The sequence below is a fragment of the Epinephelus moara genome, chromosome 16 (assembly GCF_006386435.1).
Source record: "Epinephelus moara isolate mb chromosome 16, YSFRI_EMoa_1.0, whole genome shotgun sequence".
Lineage (NCBI taxonomy): Eukaryota > Metazoa > Chordata > Actinopteri > Perciformes > Serranidae > Epinephelus > Epinephelus moara.
Window position 1 is genome coordinate 17,163,770 of NC_065521.1, and position 17,293 is coordinate 17,181,062.

General features: G+C 39.6%; 1 protein-coding gene across 1 annotated transcript in view; it reads right to left on the reverse strand.

Annotated features, from left to right (window-relative positions):
* The window catches only part of nphp4 (nephronophthisis 4), a 229,400-nt gene that overhangs the window by 87,523 nt on the left and 124,584 nt on the right, over positions 1-17,293 (reverse strand). The window contains exon 13 of the mRNA XM_050066031.1: positions 4,090-4,227. Within this exon, the coding sequence (XP_049921988.1) occupies positions 4,090-4,227 (138 nt within the window). The remainder of the gene's footprint in view (positions 1-4,089; positions 4,228-17,293) is intronic.

The window sequence follows — 17,293 nt, forward strand, 5'->3', positions numbered from 1 at the left end:
TTGTTTTTGTTTTTTTAAATGGAGTTGTATGACTAACCAATTGTCAGTATTGTTTCCTTGTTCTTCCCCTTTCCTTGTCCCTGAGGCCTGTACTACGGAGCAGGATTTGGAGTTAGCAAAGTAACTTCAGGGTTAACTCTGGGTTTTCAGTACTACGAAGCTGGTTCTCTTTTTACCAGGATAAATTATTGTGGTAACTTATGCTGAGCAGCTATCCTGCTCCGGAGCAGGTTAACTTCACAACACAGAACTGGATCACAACCTGTTAACATCCCGACCCCTGACCAATCAGATCACTAAAGAAGAAAAGTATCCATGGAAGTCCACAGTCTCAGGTAAAAAAAGAGTAGCCTATATGCTGTTACAGGTTTTTGTTCCAGGGCTCTATTTCCACTGGTTTTAAAACAGAGCCTCTAACAAACGGAGAGAGAGATTTTAACTTATATAGAAAGTTTATTACAGTCTGCAGTGACAGTGTTTCTATTTTACCAGGCTCGGTCCATCATACTCACCTGTCTCTCATCAGCTCATCCGCATGCCGTATTTCTTCCCTGCCTCTCCGACCACTCACCGCCAGATTGTTGTTCAACCTTTGTGGTACATACACCTCATGGCTGGCTTAGTTCCTTATTTGTGTTTTTGTTTCCTTGTGTTTTTTCGTGCCCTCTTAACCTGTGTTCTCCTTTGCTCCAGGATCATCACTCACCTGCCTGCCAGCTTCACCTGCTCACTTCGCTTCCCTTCCCCGTCTGCCCACACCAGTCTCATTTGAGCCGCCTCCATTCCTCCCCACAGACCCTGGACTCCCGTCCCTTACCACCACTCCCCATTACCATCCTTTGGGGCAATAAACCTTTTTATCACCATCCAGTCTGTATCCTGCGCTTGCAATAAACAAGTGTTTAATACGTTCCTTATTTTTATAATGAAAATGGTTTACCAAGAATTCCAGTGGGGAAATGCTACTTCATCCCCAGAAAGAGGATTTTATTTCTTTGAGACTTGCATTTATGTTTGTTCAAATAAAATGAAAAGAAACGTATCTTTATGCATTTTGTTTATTTTCGCTGTGACTCTTAAACTGGGGTAGGAACCAAAGTGTGACTTCTGCGTACCGTTACACCCCTAATACTGTATATACAGTAAGAAACAGATAAGTTGTTCTGACAGTTCTACCGCAGCACAACCTAGTCAGTCTTTCAAAACCAAATTGAATTGTACCTTCTTTCAGCCATATTGTGCGTCTGATTATATTGTTATCTCCAGTAAGCCTGATCCACAGTTCCTGGATTATTCCTGCAATATGATTCATAGCTTAGGCTATATGGATTTCGAGCATGAAATATGGGAGAAAACCCATTAAAGCTAGTGCTGTCTAGTTAGAATATGAGCAAAGTCCTTCTTAGCTGTGCTGAGGCGTAAAAGCAGGTGGACAGGCCAGAACAGCTCTGCAAAAGCCCCACAATCCACTGTGATAACAAATGGGACTGAAGAAAACTTAATAAAGAAAGTGGAATGAAGAAACGAGACAATGATTTACTGTATACACATGATGTGTTCCACGTTTGTTTAACGACCAGATAACTGAATTACAGTCACTGTAACTACAACTAGATCCCTACAAACTGTAGTTAGAGGCTGAATCCAAATGTCCAGACATCCCCACACTTGCAGACTCATTGACTTGTGAAGTCCAAAGTGCCGAGGGCTGTCCTGATGCATAATTCATCATGTCCGCAAGGGCCTCAAGCATACTTTCTGCTGACTTCCAGAGAGTCTGCTCCAGTTGGGGACCAGACTGTAGAGAGGGAGCATGGTATGGTACGGTCATGAGCTTTGATTAATGACCAAAAGAATTGACTGCAGTTACAAGCAACTGGAACAAGTCAACAGTAAAAACATTGCTGCTTCACACTGAAAGGTGTCAGCTGAGGTGGTTCGAGCAAGTGATTAACACACATATGGATGAAGGGATTCTAGACCAGGGGTCTGCAACCTTTGCCATTAATAGAGCCATTTTTGACCAAAATTGACTTTTAAAAAATCTGTGTGGAGCTGCAAAACATGTTTGAGCCTTATAATCAAGGTAACATAGCCTATTGTGTTTAAATTAACATTTGTTAATATGTTTTACCACAAGGTGGACACTGTGCAGGGCACTATTTATGATTATTTGGTACTTACATTTTGCAGNTTATTCAATTTACTTTCTTGGATTTGGCATCCATAGCTAACCAGCCACTGCTATCGAGGTTCAGCAACATTTGGATTCATAGAATGAATTTCCATAGACTTCTTTTCTCAAAGGCTCAAGGAGCCACTGGACAGTGGCTAAAGAGCCACATGTGGCTCCGGAGCCACAGGTTGCCTACCCCTGTTCTAGACTCTGAACCTATTGATTATATATCCCATTTCAGTAATGTTGATGGGGTTTTAATGTTGTCTGAGGGACCCACAGATGGTCATTTGAGTGGATCCCCAATAAAATTTGTGTTAAACTGGTGTTTGATGTTATATGGTTCTATTTATGTCTATAATTGTGTTTGTTGAAAATATGCCTGAAATTAAACAAATAAAAGCCTAAATCTGGACACTTTACAAACCCTATATTATACTATATTAGACTATATTTATCTTTACTCCTAGTCTATGTACAAAACGAAAATGTCACATCTTGAGTGTAGATTGCATTAAAAATCATCCACCAAGTGTAAAGCAAATCTGATATATGACTGTGATATTATGGGATAATCCATACAAAATCGAAATAAACTACTGGATAAATTCAGGAGTTCAACATTTTGAGGAATATGCTCATTCTCTCTTTCTGAGAAGAATTTTAACGTTTTCCTTTTATTCATTGACACTTTGGACAGAACAGGATCGCGCCCCATGAATGGTAAATCATCAACATGACATGGGTCAACACAGTATCAATCAGTTGTACGATCACATTATTACCATATGGCATTATCAGGGGAAAAAATACGGTGCATCCGCTGCTCCAAAAAGCATCATCGGGTCATCATCGACAAGAGCGAACACAGCATCTGCTGTCACAGATGTTGACATGTGACATGTAGTAAGGTCACAGCAATGTCTGCAGTAATACCCAACATATTTGTGAATGTGGGTGCATTTTATGAACCAAAAAATATATGGTTATCGTCTACCAGCAGTGCCTGACCTTCATGCCGTGTAACCGCTCAGACATCGCCGCCTTTTAAGCCAGGCAGCAGTGGTGCACAGAGCTTCAAAGTGCTGGGGATGAGGGCAAGCGGGCGGGCAGCCATGTGTCAGATCTGCGCGGGTCACCGCAGCAGAAACAGGGACACATCACCGACAGCATGATAATGACACCCAAAAGTTTCACTCTCTGTGGTTTCTGTGACATGACAAAGATTTTCAAAATAAGTAAACTGAAGTGATCTCACTGCCTTTATGATTTCAACACTCATTTGTTGTTCAGACTTTGGCATTATTGGGGGAAATAATAGCGTTTGTCTCCTAGATGCATCATCAGTGAGTTTACTGTGTCTTTTCAAATTTTAATGTGTCAGGGACGCAGGATGCATACCTCGCATCATCACTGCCATTTGATCTGGAAACATCTTGGGATACCACAGGAGATATCTTGGGAGAAGGACATCTGGGCTACTTGTAAAGCTCACTACCACCATTACACATATGCAGCAGAAAATGTATGGATGGATGGTCACATAATGATAATATGAAGCATGGCAAACACAAAATAGGTAAGATGTAATTTAGATATAAAGCAAAAATTTACCATATTGAATGTGCCCTGTGGAGTTTTCATGTAAACAAACAAAAGTTCTGTTTGCATTCAGTGTTATTCACCTGTATCCTTGTGTGCTCTAAAGGTGTGTGTCTTCGAACTCTAGTGAGTGACTGTCTGCATGTCCTTGGGGATTCATACAGGTTATGTTGTGTGTTTAAATGTTGCTGTGTTTGAGACTTGTGTGTAAACGCACCTACGCCTCCCTTTTGAATGTGTGTGAGTACAAGGCTGTCTGTGTGTGTGCATGTGAGTGTGTGTGTGTGAGCGTACGGGGGTGGAAATCTTACGACATGTGACAGCTGGTGGGCCGATGCCAACGGGGAAGGATGGAGCAGAGAAGGAAACGACTGTTGCCACGGCAACGCCGAGCTGGAGTGGCTGATGGTTGGGTAGCGTGAAGTAGCTGCCAGCTGAGACAGTGAGAGCTGCAGAGAAACAATGCAAATGATTCGCTGTTATTATTATGATTATGAATAACAGGGCTCAGGAATATACTTTACGCCAGAGAGACACATGTGCTGTCTCAGATGACAACAACAGACTATTACACTACTATGGCACTTATAAGCCCCTCTCACTCCACCCGCTTCTCCACCCACGATCCTTCAGCACTGTCATCCCCCAGCAGGTCGAATTGTAAACTGTTTGTCTGCTCCCTTCTTGCTTCTGAAGACTTTGACTGAAAACAAAAGAGAATGTAGCTAATAATGTGAAGGGTGCTGTTGGTCCTTATGGTTGTCTTAAGGGTAATACAAAGGAGGTAATCAGATATATCAATCACTACCAACAATGGAGTAATTATTTTTATTTTTATGTGGAGTAAAATATGATCCAAAAACAGCTGAGCAGCATAGCCACTCATTTGCACTCTACAAAAACACAAGGTAAAGTGTGGCCAAAGCAAAAATAATATGTGTTATGAGTTTGTCACACCACAGAAAAATGTGTTATTAACCACCTATCCAAATTTGAGTAATTAAAAAAAATTGCCAAGGATATAAAATTGGGTTTCAAAATTGCGGAAAATACAAACAGTATCCTCTGCTTTGAGTCACCGGGGGGCGTGTCCGCTGAAGCTGAAATGTAGAATGAACCACTGCAACAGGCTGTCTGACTTACTGTTGTTAGCAGCTGATGCCCCAGTTACACAGAAAGCATTTTAGCAGCTGAAGGCAGCTTTTTGTAATTGTTTTTAATTAGAATTAAGCTTTTTGCTTGTTGTTTTTGCGCTGCCAAGCTCCTTGTGTTTCTGCGCTCGAAGCGCCTGCCGTTTTTGCTGGAGCACTGTGAACTCCTTGAGTGGTGAGAGGTGATGGGGTGGTTGCCTGGTTTCGTATTTTACAACCTGCAAAAAGCTTTCTGTGTAACTGGGGCCTAACTCAGTAAAACAAAGCATACATGCCCCTCAGAGCTGCAGAACGATCTGACGCGCAGTGACAGACTCTTGTTAGCAGCTAACTCAGTAGCAAAAAAACTCTATAGTAGCACAGCACACACACTGAGCAAAAGAATGACTGCCGCTCCACAGCAACAGATTCTCAAACGCAGCTAACCCAGCAGCACACACAGTCTACAGTAGCACAGCACACACTCCCCAAGACCAAAAAAACAGAGACCCACTGTGTCTCTTGCTTAGCAGCTAATAGCAATTAATGTTAGCATCAAGCACACACCCACAGCGGTGAGCAGTACCAGCCGGCAGGTTGGGTCGCCGATTCAGACTCAAAGACTTAAAGGTACATTAGTGACAGCTATGTTGCTGGTGTTAATGTCATTGTTGCATTTAACAGGTTTATTTATTCATGTATTTATTAGCCAAAAGAGTTCATGGAACATAGCAAACTCAATACTTAGACAGGGGGGTGAACGAAACAACACTGATGCTACGAGTCCTAACGATAATGCAATATGATGCAGTACTAAACAGTTCCCAGTCTTTTCACGTTTTACACAAGTATTTCCAACACGTATGATGTGTTTAGAAAGAAATACATGATTTTGCTTAGCCCAGACTTTACAGTTGTTCAAACTCAGTGTGCAATATTACAGCCACGACATGTACATTACAGGACACATATGAAAGGAGCCAACAAGGACATAAGGTGACGTTATTATAGAGAGAAAGGTCCATGTCCATGGGGTTAGGGTGGATGGCTGCATCGATAATACATCAGACTTAAATGTAAGAAACCACTGTTCATTTCCCTTTTCAAACAGTCATTCAACATTGTTTTTAAAGGCATTACCATGATTGTTAACCACAAATTTATTATTGTAACCATGACAACCAGAGCCCCTTACCATTAACGTAACAGTTTTAATCATAGCGTTGTCACATCATTAAACACATTTATTTTTTCCAACAGTGATTTGTAATAGTTTCTACAGCACAGACAAATGATGTCCTGCTGTTAGGTTGTCAGATTGTTTCTGTTGTTCTAGGAGGCCTGGGCAAACAGTATTTTAATTTGGGAGGACTTGTTGAGTTTGCAAATAGGCTTAGATTAGAGACAGCATTTATTTAGAATTTTCCCTGTTCTATGAGCATACTTTTTCATAATTTATGAAGTAGGCTTCCTGTTTTCAGATCTGCTGCCATTTTAATTAGCTATTAATGGTGTTCGCTGTTAATATAAACTCAACACTTCCTCTTCATTTACCTACAGTCTAAATAAAATCAATGTAATGGATATTTTCACATCATTACTTATATCCAGGGGTCCTAGAGATTACATTTTAAGATTTTTTAATATCACTCAGAATAAAATTTTGGATTATTTTACATTAAGCCATAGGGAAGACAAAACAAAAGGCCTGTCATCAATTATGTAGGGTTACAGAAAATTTTGACCAAATGTTTAATGGAACATAAAACATCACTTTTTCATCGCATAGCAGAGATAAGGGTAGAACAGAACTTGGAAATACTTGGCATTTGTTGATGGGTTTTCTTGGTGATTTTGTGTTCCTCACTCTGCATGTGGAATTCCTCTGCTTTGATTCCCATCTTGCAGAGTTTGGAAAACATTTTGCATAAGATACACTGAGCCTCATATGCATTGCCTTGTACTGATAGCACCCAGGCACCAAAATCTAGGTTAAATGGACAGTTTTCATTGAATTTGCACAACCTCATGCCATGCCATGCCCAGGGTACAGTGACAGCTAACTAGCAGACGGTGGATCCTCTGCTCTGAGCATCCTGGTGAAAAACAAAATATGACTGTTGTTGGTTCCTCTATCCTATCCGTATGATGTTAATGTGGGAGGAATTCTGTTAATTATCTAAGAAAAAAAAGATGTTAACAGTGTCAGAAAAAAGCAATTAATTAAATCCTACTTACCATATCTTAGCATTTGTAAGGCTTTGGAAATATTGATTTAAGACATTTTAATACCATTTAAGGCCCTATTTTTAGATTAATGAATACAATGCCCCTGAAGACTTTTTAAGTATCTGCAGGAACCCTGTACCTCATGCTTTGAGTTTCTCTTATTATTGTAAACACTGTTCTCAATCACAAATTTGTCTTTGCCCTTCTTTTTTTTTTTGGCATTTCATATAAAAAGCCTTCCTAGAAAGAGAGGTATTATAGCCTCTGAACTGCTGGAAGGCTTGTACAGTAAAAGGTCTGTGCAGGAGGTGTTGAGTTTCATTGATGGTAGCTTAACACAGAAAGAAATAATAGCAATTGGATTGGAAAGCAACAAACTGGAATGAATGAGTGAAAGTAAACTGTTAAAAAGAGAAACTCAGAGCAGAGGCGTGGTGACTTGTACTAGGTGTACTGAATGTACCTGTGCATCATTATAGCTCATGTAATTCCACCTCCTTTCAATAGTTGAATGTCTTTGTAAAAACACTGTAAATGTTATTTCAATCCAGAATTCTTTGGTGTTCATTAGTCAGGACTTTTTTGGATACCATGATCCAACTTTGGTTCATTCAGACACCTTGTCAAATATTATCACTTACATGTCATGGCTTCACAAAGCAGGATGTGTACTTGTGATCGAATGCTTGCTGCAAATTTGACATATAATGACCAGAATCACAAGTACATTTAAACAAGAAATTCAACTGGAATTCCTCTAATCTTAACAGTTTTCTGCTGTTAATCTGGTTTCGATTAGCAGAAGTGACAAAGTAAGTCGAGCAGCTTATTCGTCCTTTCCCTGGCCAACTCCAGATCCTCCTGGGGGATCCTGTGGCTTTCCCTGGCTCGACAGGATATATTACACCTCTGGCATGAGTCTGCTCTGAGTTTTCCTCCCAGATGGATGTCCACAGGGAAGCATCTGGGAGGAATCCTGATCAGATGCCTTTACCACATCTATCAACTCTCTACGCAAAAGAGCAGCAGTTCTGCTCAGAGTTCCTTCAGGGAATCTGAGCTCTTCACTTTGTCCCCAAGTGTGAGCCCAGACAGCTTTTGAAAGAAACTTAATTTGACCTTTAAATCATGGGAATGTCTTATCTGAACTGATGAACATGGCTAACCAAATGTTCCCTAGACTTTCCTACTTCCTATTCATAGCTGCAGGATTTTATCCCAAATGGGAGTGATAGGTTAATAATTTGAATAGTAAAGGCTGCAATACTTTGGTTAAGTACTAATTAGATAAAATTCCCAATATTTGTTCCTATCCATTGGGAAATGTTTCACCAATGTAACCAGAATTTAATTTCACCAAACAGGCCTGATCTGAGGCATCTATCTTGGAAGAACAGGGCGGTCTTTTTCTGTTGCAGCCAATAATTTAGGCACCATGTGATTGTGAAAACTAACAATATAAAACACACTGCTTACAGTAAAGTACTTAATTTTCTTTACACGGAAATATGGGCAGGTTTGCACTGTGTCAGATGTTAAATCAATCAGCAATAGAACATTGATTTGAGTATTTTAAATTTGGGCTAATTGGAGTATCTTAAGTAACACAAACAAAGCTACAATGTTGAGAACAGTATCATTTGACTACTTGGGGCTAATATTTCTCTGTATCTTGAATCTTTCTTTCATTTGGTCTCATCTAACAGTTTGCGAGTGCTATTGAATCTGCTGTGGTCGAAACAAGTGGCTCTCTGGGAGACAATAAAGATACAGCATTGAACTATATTGAGCAGTAAAAAAGAAGATGTTCCTTCACCCAGTGATCTGTTGGACACACATACAGTATACGCTCCCTGACTCTGCTATGCCTGTGAGGACATTACATTGATTTACATTAATTCCCTTGAGCCTTGAAATGGATCAAACAGACATTCCCATTCACCCCAAACCTCTTCTTCCATATCAAACAAAAAAGGAGGCAATCAGACTGTGTAGACACGATGTGCTACTGTGACACATGTCATGATGAAACACTAAATGTATGGAGCATATGGAAACATTCAGAGTGTGACTGCACTGTAACTCCGAGCTTGAGAAACACCAGAGACAGATACTGTTTATGACCTGTTTCCAGCTTATGTAACACAAATATGTTGTTTAATGGCAAGGATGCATTAGTAACAGTTGTATCCATAGCAACAATAGTAATCCTGCATTGTAGGTACCTGTGAAAATGGATACAGGCAACCTATCACCAATCTATAATATCCTATTTTACATCTACATACAAAGCCCAGTTTCCCCTTATTAATTTTCTTTTAAAAGGGAGCACGACCTAAATTAAGAATCACAGTTTTTTTCCATGGCCTAGGAAAGTTAAATCAATATTTGTGAACATGAGCTACTCTCTCTCAAAGCCAGAAACCAGAGAAGTAAGTCTTAAACTTGTGATTTCTTCAAGAATCAAGGCTGAGGCAACCTCGAGCTCACCTGGTAGAGTGTGCGCCTCATATAGGCTGGGACCTTTGCAGTGGCTCAGGTTAGTTTCTGACCCATGGTCCTTTAATGCATGTCATCCACCCCTCTTTCACCATAGCTGTCCTATCTATAAAGGCAACAAAAATGCCCCAAAAATAATCTTTTAAAAAAAGATTTGAGTCTGGAGGTGCTCCATATGGGTGACTGATTTGTGGACCCACAGTGTTTGTTTGCTTTTTTATACCCAAATGAGCTTTATTCTACTGCAGTGACACAGAAAATGTACCCATATACTCAGAAGAGTCCCCTGGGTGCTCTCAGTGTCATCAGTAACATCTTCCCCCAGCAGCTCCACACTTTATACTTGACGACCTAACAAATATGAGTTTTAGCACTCTTGTTTTTGTATTTGCAAGAGAGTTGTTCATGCTCACGAATACTTTTGTGACTCTCTTAGACCATGAAAATAAGGTTTATAAATTTTGAAAATGGGCATGGTCCTCCTTTAAAGGAATAGACCCACAAAATAATCATTTGATCAATTACTCACCTTGTGTTATGTTGAATTTGTGAAGAAAACAGGTTTATTGCATGCCTCAAGAATGAATGAAGAATCCAAAAACTGAGAACATTTCTAGTCATTTCTTGTCATAGGCAGCTGTGTTTAACAGCAGGAAAACTTTATGAAAACACCTGTTTACCAACTCTCATACAACTCGTACAGAGTGGCCCACGTCTCATTTATCCAGTTGTATGCTCAGCACTTCCCAAACATATGCATTTTTGCTGAAACGTTACTGTTTAAAACACACACATTCAAGTAGCGCACATGGGTTCGGACTTTGCTCATGCATACCACAGAGTTGTACAAGTACTCTACTTGTTCGTGCCTGAGACCGTTTTTGTGATAGTGTTTTAAATAATAATGTTTAGCCAAAATGCGAGTGTTTGTGAAGAACTGAGCATACAACTGGATAAATGAAACTTGGATTATACTGCAGTTGAGTTTGATATAGTTTTGCCGCTGTTAAACACTGTCCTTCTTTACTTCAATTAATCAAGAAATGTCTCTGTTTATGGATTCTTTGTTCACCATAGAGGCACACAAAAAAAACAAAGTTCTCTTCATGAATTCAATGTAACATGGGATGTGTAATTGATATAGAAATGGTCATTTTGGGGGTGAAGCATTCCTTTAAGCAGCTCTAAGTTTGGAAAATTCATCTCATCCCACACTGTCTGACAGCGTCGTATATATTCTGTATCAGCTTTTTCCAAATCTCCATTGAAGATATATGATGTTTACTTTGAGTGAAATATTCAAACAGCAGACTGCATGTTTTTGATGACTGCACCATTCCATCAAATGGAAATATTCTAGATATCTTGGGAATCATTTTATGCACATTCCCCCCAAAATCACCCCGAAAATTTGGTCTGCTTGGAAACATGGGATATTCACTAGAATTAAAAAATAAAGGCTGTGTGGGTATGAGTAATGTCTGGCTGCACAGCTTGAGCTTGTAATGACAGACCCTCCGGCAGGTTTTCGTCAACATATCAAGAATGTTTGTTTATGCTATGTATTTATGTTAAAAAGAAAATATCTGTTGAATATTTAAACTCTCAGAATCTGCTTCAAATCCTGTCGTTTAGTTTAGTATTTTCTATTCCTGTGTCATGCCCAACATCTGGCCCATCGCCTGTGGGATTACAAGACTTATAATATCTAGTATTGTTGGGCTTTATTGGAATCCATTTTAACTAATTAAATCCAAGCTGAACAGCTGCTGTTGTTCACCTTCAGTAACATTTTACAGCCACCTTTCCATACTCTCTTTTGAATGTTTAAACACTGACAAAACAGTTTTTGGGTTCACTTCAAAAGTAATGGTACATGTTAAATGTCACTGATTTTTGAGTGGTCTGACTTGCACATGATTTCAGGGTGGATATCTTCATGAGAAACTGTTGGCCACTCCACAGTTTGCTCGCTTACAATGCTAGGTGTAGGAGTAACCCTAAAATGAGCTGTTCTGGCTGTTAGGATTGGTCAAAATGTCCTAAAATGTCCTAAAATGTCAAGACCAGTGGGCTGTAACAAGTCAGTCCTCATAAGTATTCCAAAGCCATATCACATTCTACACACACACACGCATGCATGTGATCTAACATTGAGTCACCATGTCCTGCACACAGAGGGTGTGAAAGACACCACACTCACTCTGCGTGTGAGGATCTCTCTTTCTCTCACGCACACACACGCACACACCAAGAGAATACACAGAGGCAATTAGTAGTGGCATTGCTGTGGCTGCCAATGTTCTGAACTCAGCCTGTTTGCCCTGACAGCCAAGCAGATCATCTGTTCACATTCTGGCTTCATGTGACCCGCATGTGTGTGTGTAGAAGAGTCCAAGGTATTATATGCGTCTGCATGTAATGTTTTTGTTACCCTCGCTTCTTTCCTCTCTGTGTGAGGTGTGTTTTAATGTGTGTTTGACAAAGATCTTCATGAATGACCATTTGGCCGCTTCCTGGATGGACAGCGTGGATGTGAGAGTGAGAGAAGAAGGTGACATGGAGTCAAGCTCATCATGTGCCTTAAAGAAAGACAAGTGAGAGGCAGGTGTGGTGTGTGAAAGGGAGGAGGATCAAGAAGGAGATCCAGTGAAAAAGATGGAGAGATTACAGAATGAAATATCGAGAATAAAAGGTGGAAGGGTCAAGCACACAAAGAGGAAAATATTAGAGATGCATGAGAAAGGGGTAGCACCAAGTCAGAGTGTGAACAATGATGGTTGGATGCGAGTAAGGGTGAGCGACAATTGTGTGTGAGCATGAGGCGAGAAAATGAAAGGTGAGGATGTGCAGGACTGAGCGAAATGCCACAAGAAATATGTGAGGAACTGAAATAAATCTGTAATGAATATCAAGACATAGCAAAGGAAATAAAAACAAATGGAGCAAACACAGATGATAGAAACATGGCAACCAACCATTTAAACATATACTGTGTATCTGCAGGTTTTCGAAAATTAAACATTAGTGATATGTACCTGAAATGGTAATCTGTCAGTACCTGCTTATACCAGTGTGTTGACTAGAGCTTAACACTTTGAGGGCAATATCAGATATCTCTGAACAATACTGTGATTTAAATTGTAATTATTTTCTATAATTGTGGCCTAAATGAAATGTTAAAAAAGATGTTTTGTAAGAAGTGAATCATAAATCATCCTTAGGTCTTTTATGAACAGAGAGACACAGCCCTCCCCTAATTATTCTTCACACATCAAAGTTTTTTCCCTCAATGACACTGGCATGCATACTAACCGAATCAAACCAGTGTTTTTAGATCTCGCCAACTCACAGATTTAATGTTAATTAACTACAGCCCAGTAAATTTGCAGCTGACAGTCACCATTATAGCAGATGAAATCAACTGTCACTTGCTACAGCTTGTTAAGACACTGTTCATTATGTGAGTTTTGCAAATGACACTTTTTCAAATTTCAATTTCCATATTAATCATTCAGCTCCAGTTCTGGCCTAACAAGAAATATGTCAATCGTTAATTTATATATGGTGTATCTGTATGTATGAATATGTATGCTCTCTCTTTCTTTGTAACAGGGCGTATGTGTCAATCTTTCTTGTTATAGGATTTTTGTAAGTATTCGGATGGCATAAATGTTTATCTTATTAACAGTAATTAGGTCTTTGCTGTGCTGTCATTCTTCAAGGTACCTCTTGATGAAATTAAGTACGCACCACGGAAATAGAATGAGAGTAGCACAAACACTCACAATCAAATCATTGTAGCAGGATGGTCAGAGCAGTGGCCATTTTATGTGTACCACTGCCATTGCAACTGTTGCAGCAGGCGAGCTTTCGTATGAATTTCCATATAAACAAATCGACTTGTAGCAAGTTGTGAACTCACTGAGGTTAGGCTGAGCAGTAATGATCAAATAAACAGTTAAGTAGTACTTTTTTAAAATAAACAGTCCATTTCCTTTAAAAATATTACCGTAACTCTCGGTTAATTTTGTTGACAATAACTGCAAGTTTGTTGAAACACAATATACTTAAGCTGCCCCTGAAGGAGTGAGAGCTGCTGCTGAGTGGAGCTGAGAGACAGCTGGAATAAACAGCGTGCATATATCAGCAGATTTTCACATTTAAATTGGTTAATTAAGTTTTTTTCCCCGACCAAACCAGATATTTAGTTTTTTGGAACAATGGACTAATTAGATGACTCATAAGACTAACCAAGATGTTTTTCTTGAGTTTCAGTTTGTTGTTTCTGCCAAGTTTGAATAAAGTGTCTTTGTTAACAAGACAACTAAGCTACCATTAATTTTAGTTTGGTGAAAGAGAGAAACTTGGGTTGGTGTGTGGTTGTTTTTCACTGTTAAATTAAAAAAATGGGGCCAAAATGGCATTCACAAACTAATAAATGTGATACAATTTACAGTCCTGTGTGTCGTCACCATAACAACTATGATCGCCATTTTTTTTGTACTAATCAAATGATCACAGCAAATACTTCAACGTCCTTTCGCTACTATTGGTAGGCCTAAAAATGACCTCTCTGGCACTTTCAACAAAAATATATAATCTTCACAAAGTTATAATTTATCTTTGTTAACACGTACTAACCTGACCCCCACTTGACATCGAGGTCACTGCTACAAAATTCTAATAGCACAAATTAGAAGGCATAGAGCATAAAATCAGCATGCACCGTTATGTTTAAATTTGAGATCAGGTATCAACATTAACTGAATGATTTGCTCTTTCATATTACACACACAGAGGTGCAATTACACCTCCTCATCTTGTGAATCCGTTAACTATAATCTCAGTGTTCCAAATGATCTGGCAGCCTTCAAATGTAAGACTTTGGTTTCCATTTAGATTTACCAAAAATTGGAATAAAAAGCCCCCACACTGGCATAACTATGCCAAATATGTAGTTTGAACTCATTTACAGCTACTGAATGTGAAGCAGCAAATTGACGTGAGGTTCTTTCCCCCCAGTAATCGCTCAGGTAGCAGTAAGGGGTTGAGCTGTAACCTAGAGTGTGATTATCATAAGGCAAACACCTGCATGAACAGAAATGCATTGTAATTTCAGAGATAACTATTCATGCTTCAACACAACATGAATGTTTATATAGCTGAAATCTATATATCACTTGACAGACAGACTCCTTCAGCCAATCAGCGTAACAAAACATTGAGAAACATTTTCTTCATCCCCAATGGAGCCAGTTGATGAATGAAGTTTTTGCCAAATCCAGTCCAAAGAATGGTGAAAAACATCTTTTCCTCTGAGAAACTCCACAAATCCATACTCTTGTTCTTGTTTAATTGTTGTTATTGACTTTATTTCTGCAATAACTTTGGTTATTGTTGTGTTTACTCTACTAACATCAGAGTTAGTGCTTATTGCTTCATGAGCCGCCGTTACTGATCTGTACATTGCGGCCTGCATTTATAGTCATCAACTTTAACTGACTGGCTGCTTACATTGTCAACTTCGGTGCGGATCCCAGATTGGCCCCGAATGGATTTTAATTTCTGGAAAGTGTTTGGAGAGACTGATACAGAGAGCGACCAGAATGTTGAGCTCACGTTATCAGGATGCTCTTACAGGCTACTAAAACAGTCAATAAATACTTCTCAGAAATCTTGAATCCTATATTTTTGAGAAGAAAAAAATTATACAAGGCACTAAGTACCTCTGCATAAACGAGAGCTGTATAAATGAGGTCTGAGTGAGTCAGTGCCAGCTGCCAAATAGCCCTCTGCCAGCAACAAACTGAAACACGGCCTCACCTCCGGCCCACGGACTACAAGACCACCTGGGTCGACAGAACACGAGCATGACCCTGAAACATGACCGCAGCCCGGTGCGAGGAATCATCATCAACACAGGCAAACAAACTCAGCTGCTCTCCCAAATGTTGGCTATAAATACCACAAGATCCTTAGCATTCTGCACCGCGGCAAACCGAGAGTGTCAAGGATCAATAATTTATGCAAGCGAGAGAAAGTTGTCAGATCCAACAATGCCTACAGACAGAGCCGGAGCGTACGGCTTGTTTACAGAGCCATTTCAGAGCAGGATGCCATTGATTAATCAGCACTTGACAGTCATGTTGAAGAGGAGAGATTTTTTTTTTTTTTTGTCGAACAGGCAAAATCATTTTAGGATTGAAACAAGTGTATTTTTATAACAGTATCTTTAAAAGAGTAGGAGACAGACAGACAGGGAGAGACACAGAGACTATTTGTGAATTTTGCAGCAACACTAGAGTCGTGATGAATTGTAGGGTAACTGCCAACAGCAGTGGCATGTCTTCACACAGTGTTTTCTGTTGCAATTCTTTATGCAGAATCCTGGATAGCCATCAGATGGATGTCTATGCTGTGCACACTGAACAGCCAGGGCGCTAATGGCTGCTGCTTTACACCCCTATTTTCTCAGTATGAGTATATTCTAGATGATCATATTATCAGATACATCTGCTTTGGACTTAAAGCTGCTGTTATTCATTTTTTGGCCACTTGAGAGCGGAGCAACATTCTGGAAACATCTGTAACTCCTTAACGCACGTTAGCTAATCTATGTCTATTTACACATTTGGCAGACAGAGCAACATCAGCAGTCATTTACAGTTGTATTTACTAATAGATAACTATCATTTTTGCTTGGGTTCAACTCTACCAAATCCTAGCTCTACAGCTGCTGGATATTTCACACACTTCGCCAGCTAGTCACTACCTTTTTTTTTTTTTTTTTACTGTGGCTGGAAATCAGATGGATAAGAGCTGGTTTTAGAAATTACAAGACCTCTGTGAATTATTCAGCTCCAAGTAAAAATCTGCTAACACCAATGAACACTGAAGGAATCCTAACCTGGGAGTTCACATTTGGCATATAGGAGAAGTTTGAGCTGGTTGCAATCTGCAATCCTCACCGCTGCATGCCACAAAATCCTACACACTGCTCCTCTTAATGATATTTGTATAAAAAAATAGTTAGTGCAGTTTCAACGCAAGCAACTTTTGAACAAAGAAAGAGCTCAATCTTATAAGACTCACCCTTACTGATAGCCACAGCCCTATCGCGGTCTGGTGTGACCAGTGGCCTACCATGGCTAATAATGAGTCAGTTTCCAGACTTCATTTACTTGTGGCTCCATTCCAATTGCTCTCAGTAAGGTCACCTAATGATGATCTCTTTGAATTCAATGTGTCATTATGCTGTAATTGCTTCTTGCGGTTACTGTTTTTGCAATATTCACACTTTAGATAAATGTTTTCCTTCCTGTCTTACAACTTGTGCTTCACCTTTGGTGCAAAGTTAATTGCTTGTTCCTTTTGGGAATATATGGCTGAACGTTAACCCTTAAACCTTGGAAATATTATATAAACATCGACTCCTTGGCAATGGAAAAACTCGTTGGATCATTCAAGCAGCACACACTGAAAATAATATATTTTTGTTTTAAAGTAATTCTGCTTGTTTGATACACCAGATGTTTTGGGAATTAAGAGGTGAAAACAGGCTCTGTACATGCACAGCGGTATATCCAGCTAAGCACCACCATTCTCTAATGTCATCCCCAAAGAGCTGCCCAGTATGACCACAGTCGTCTCTTGT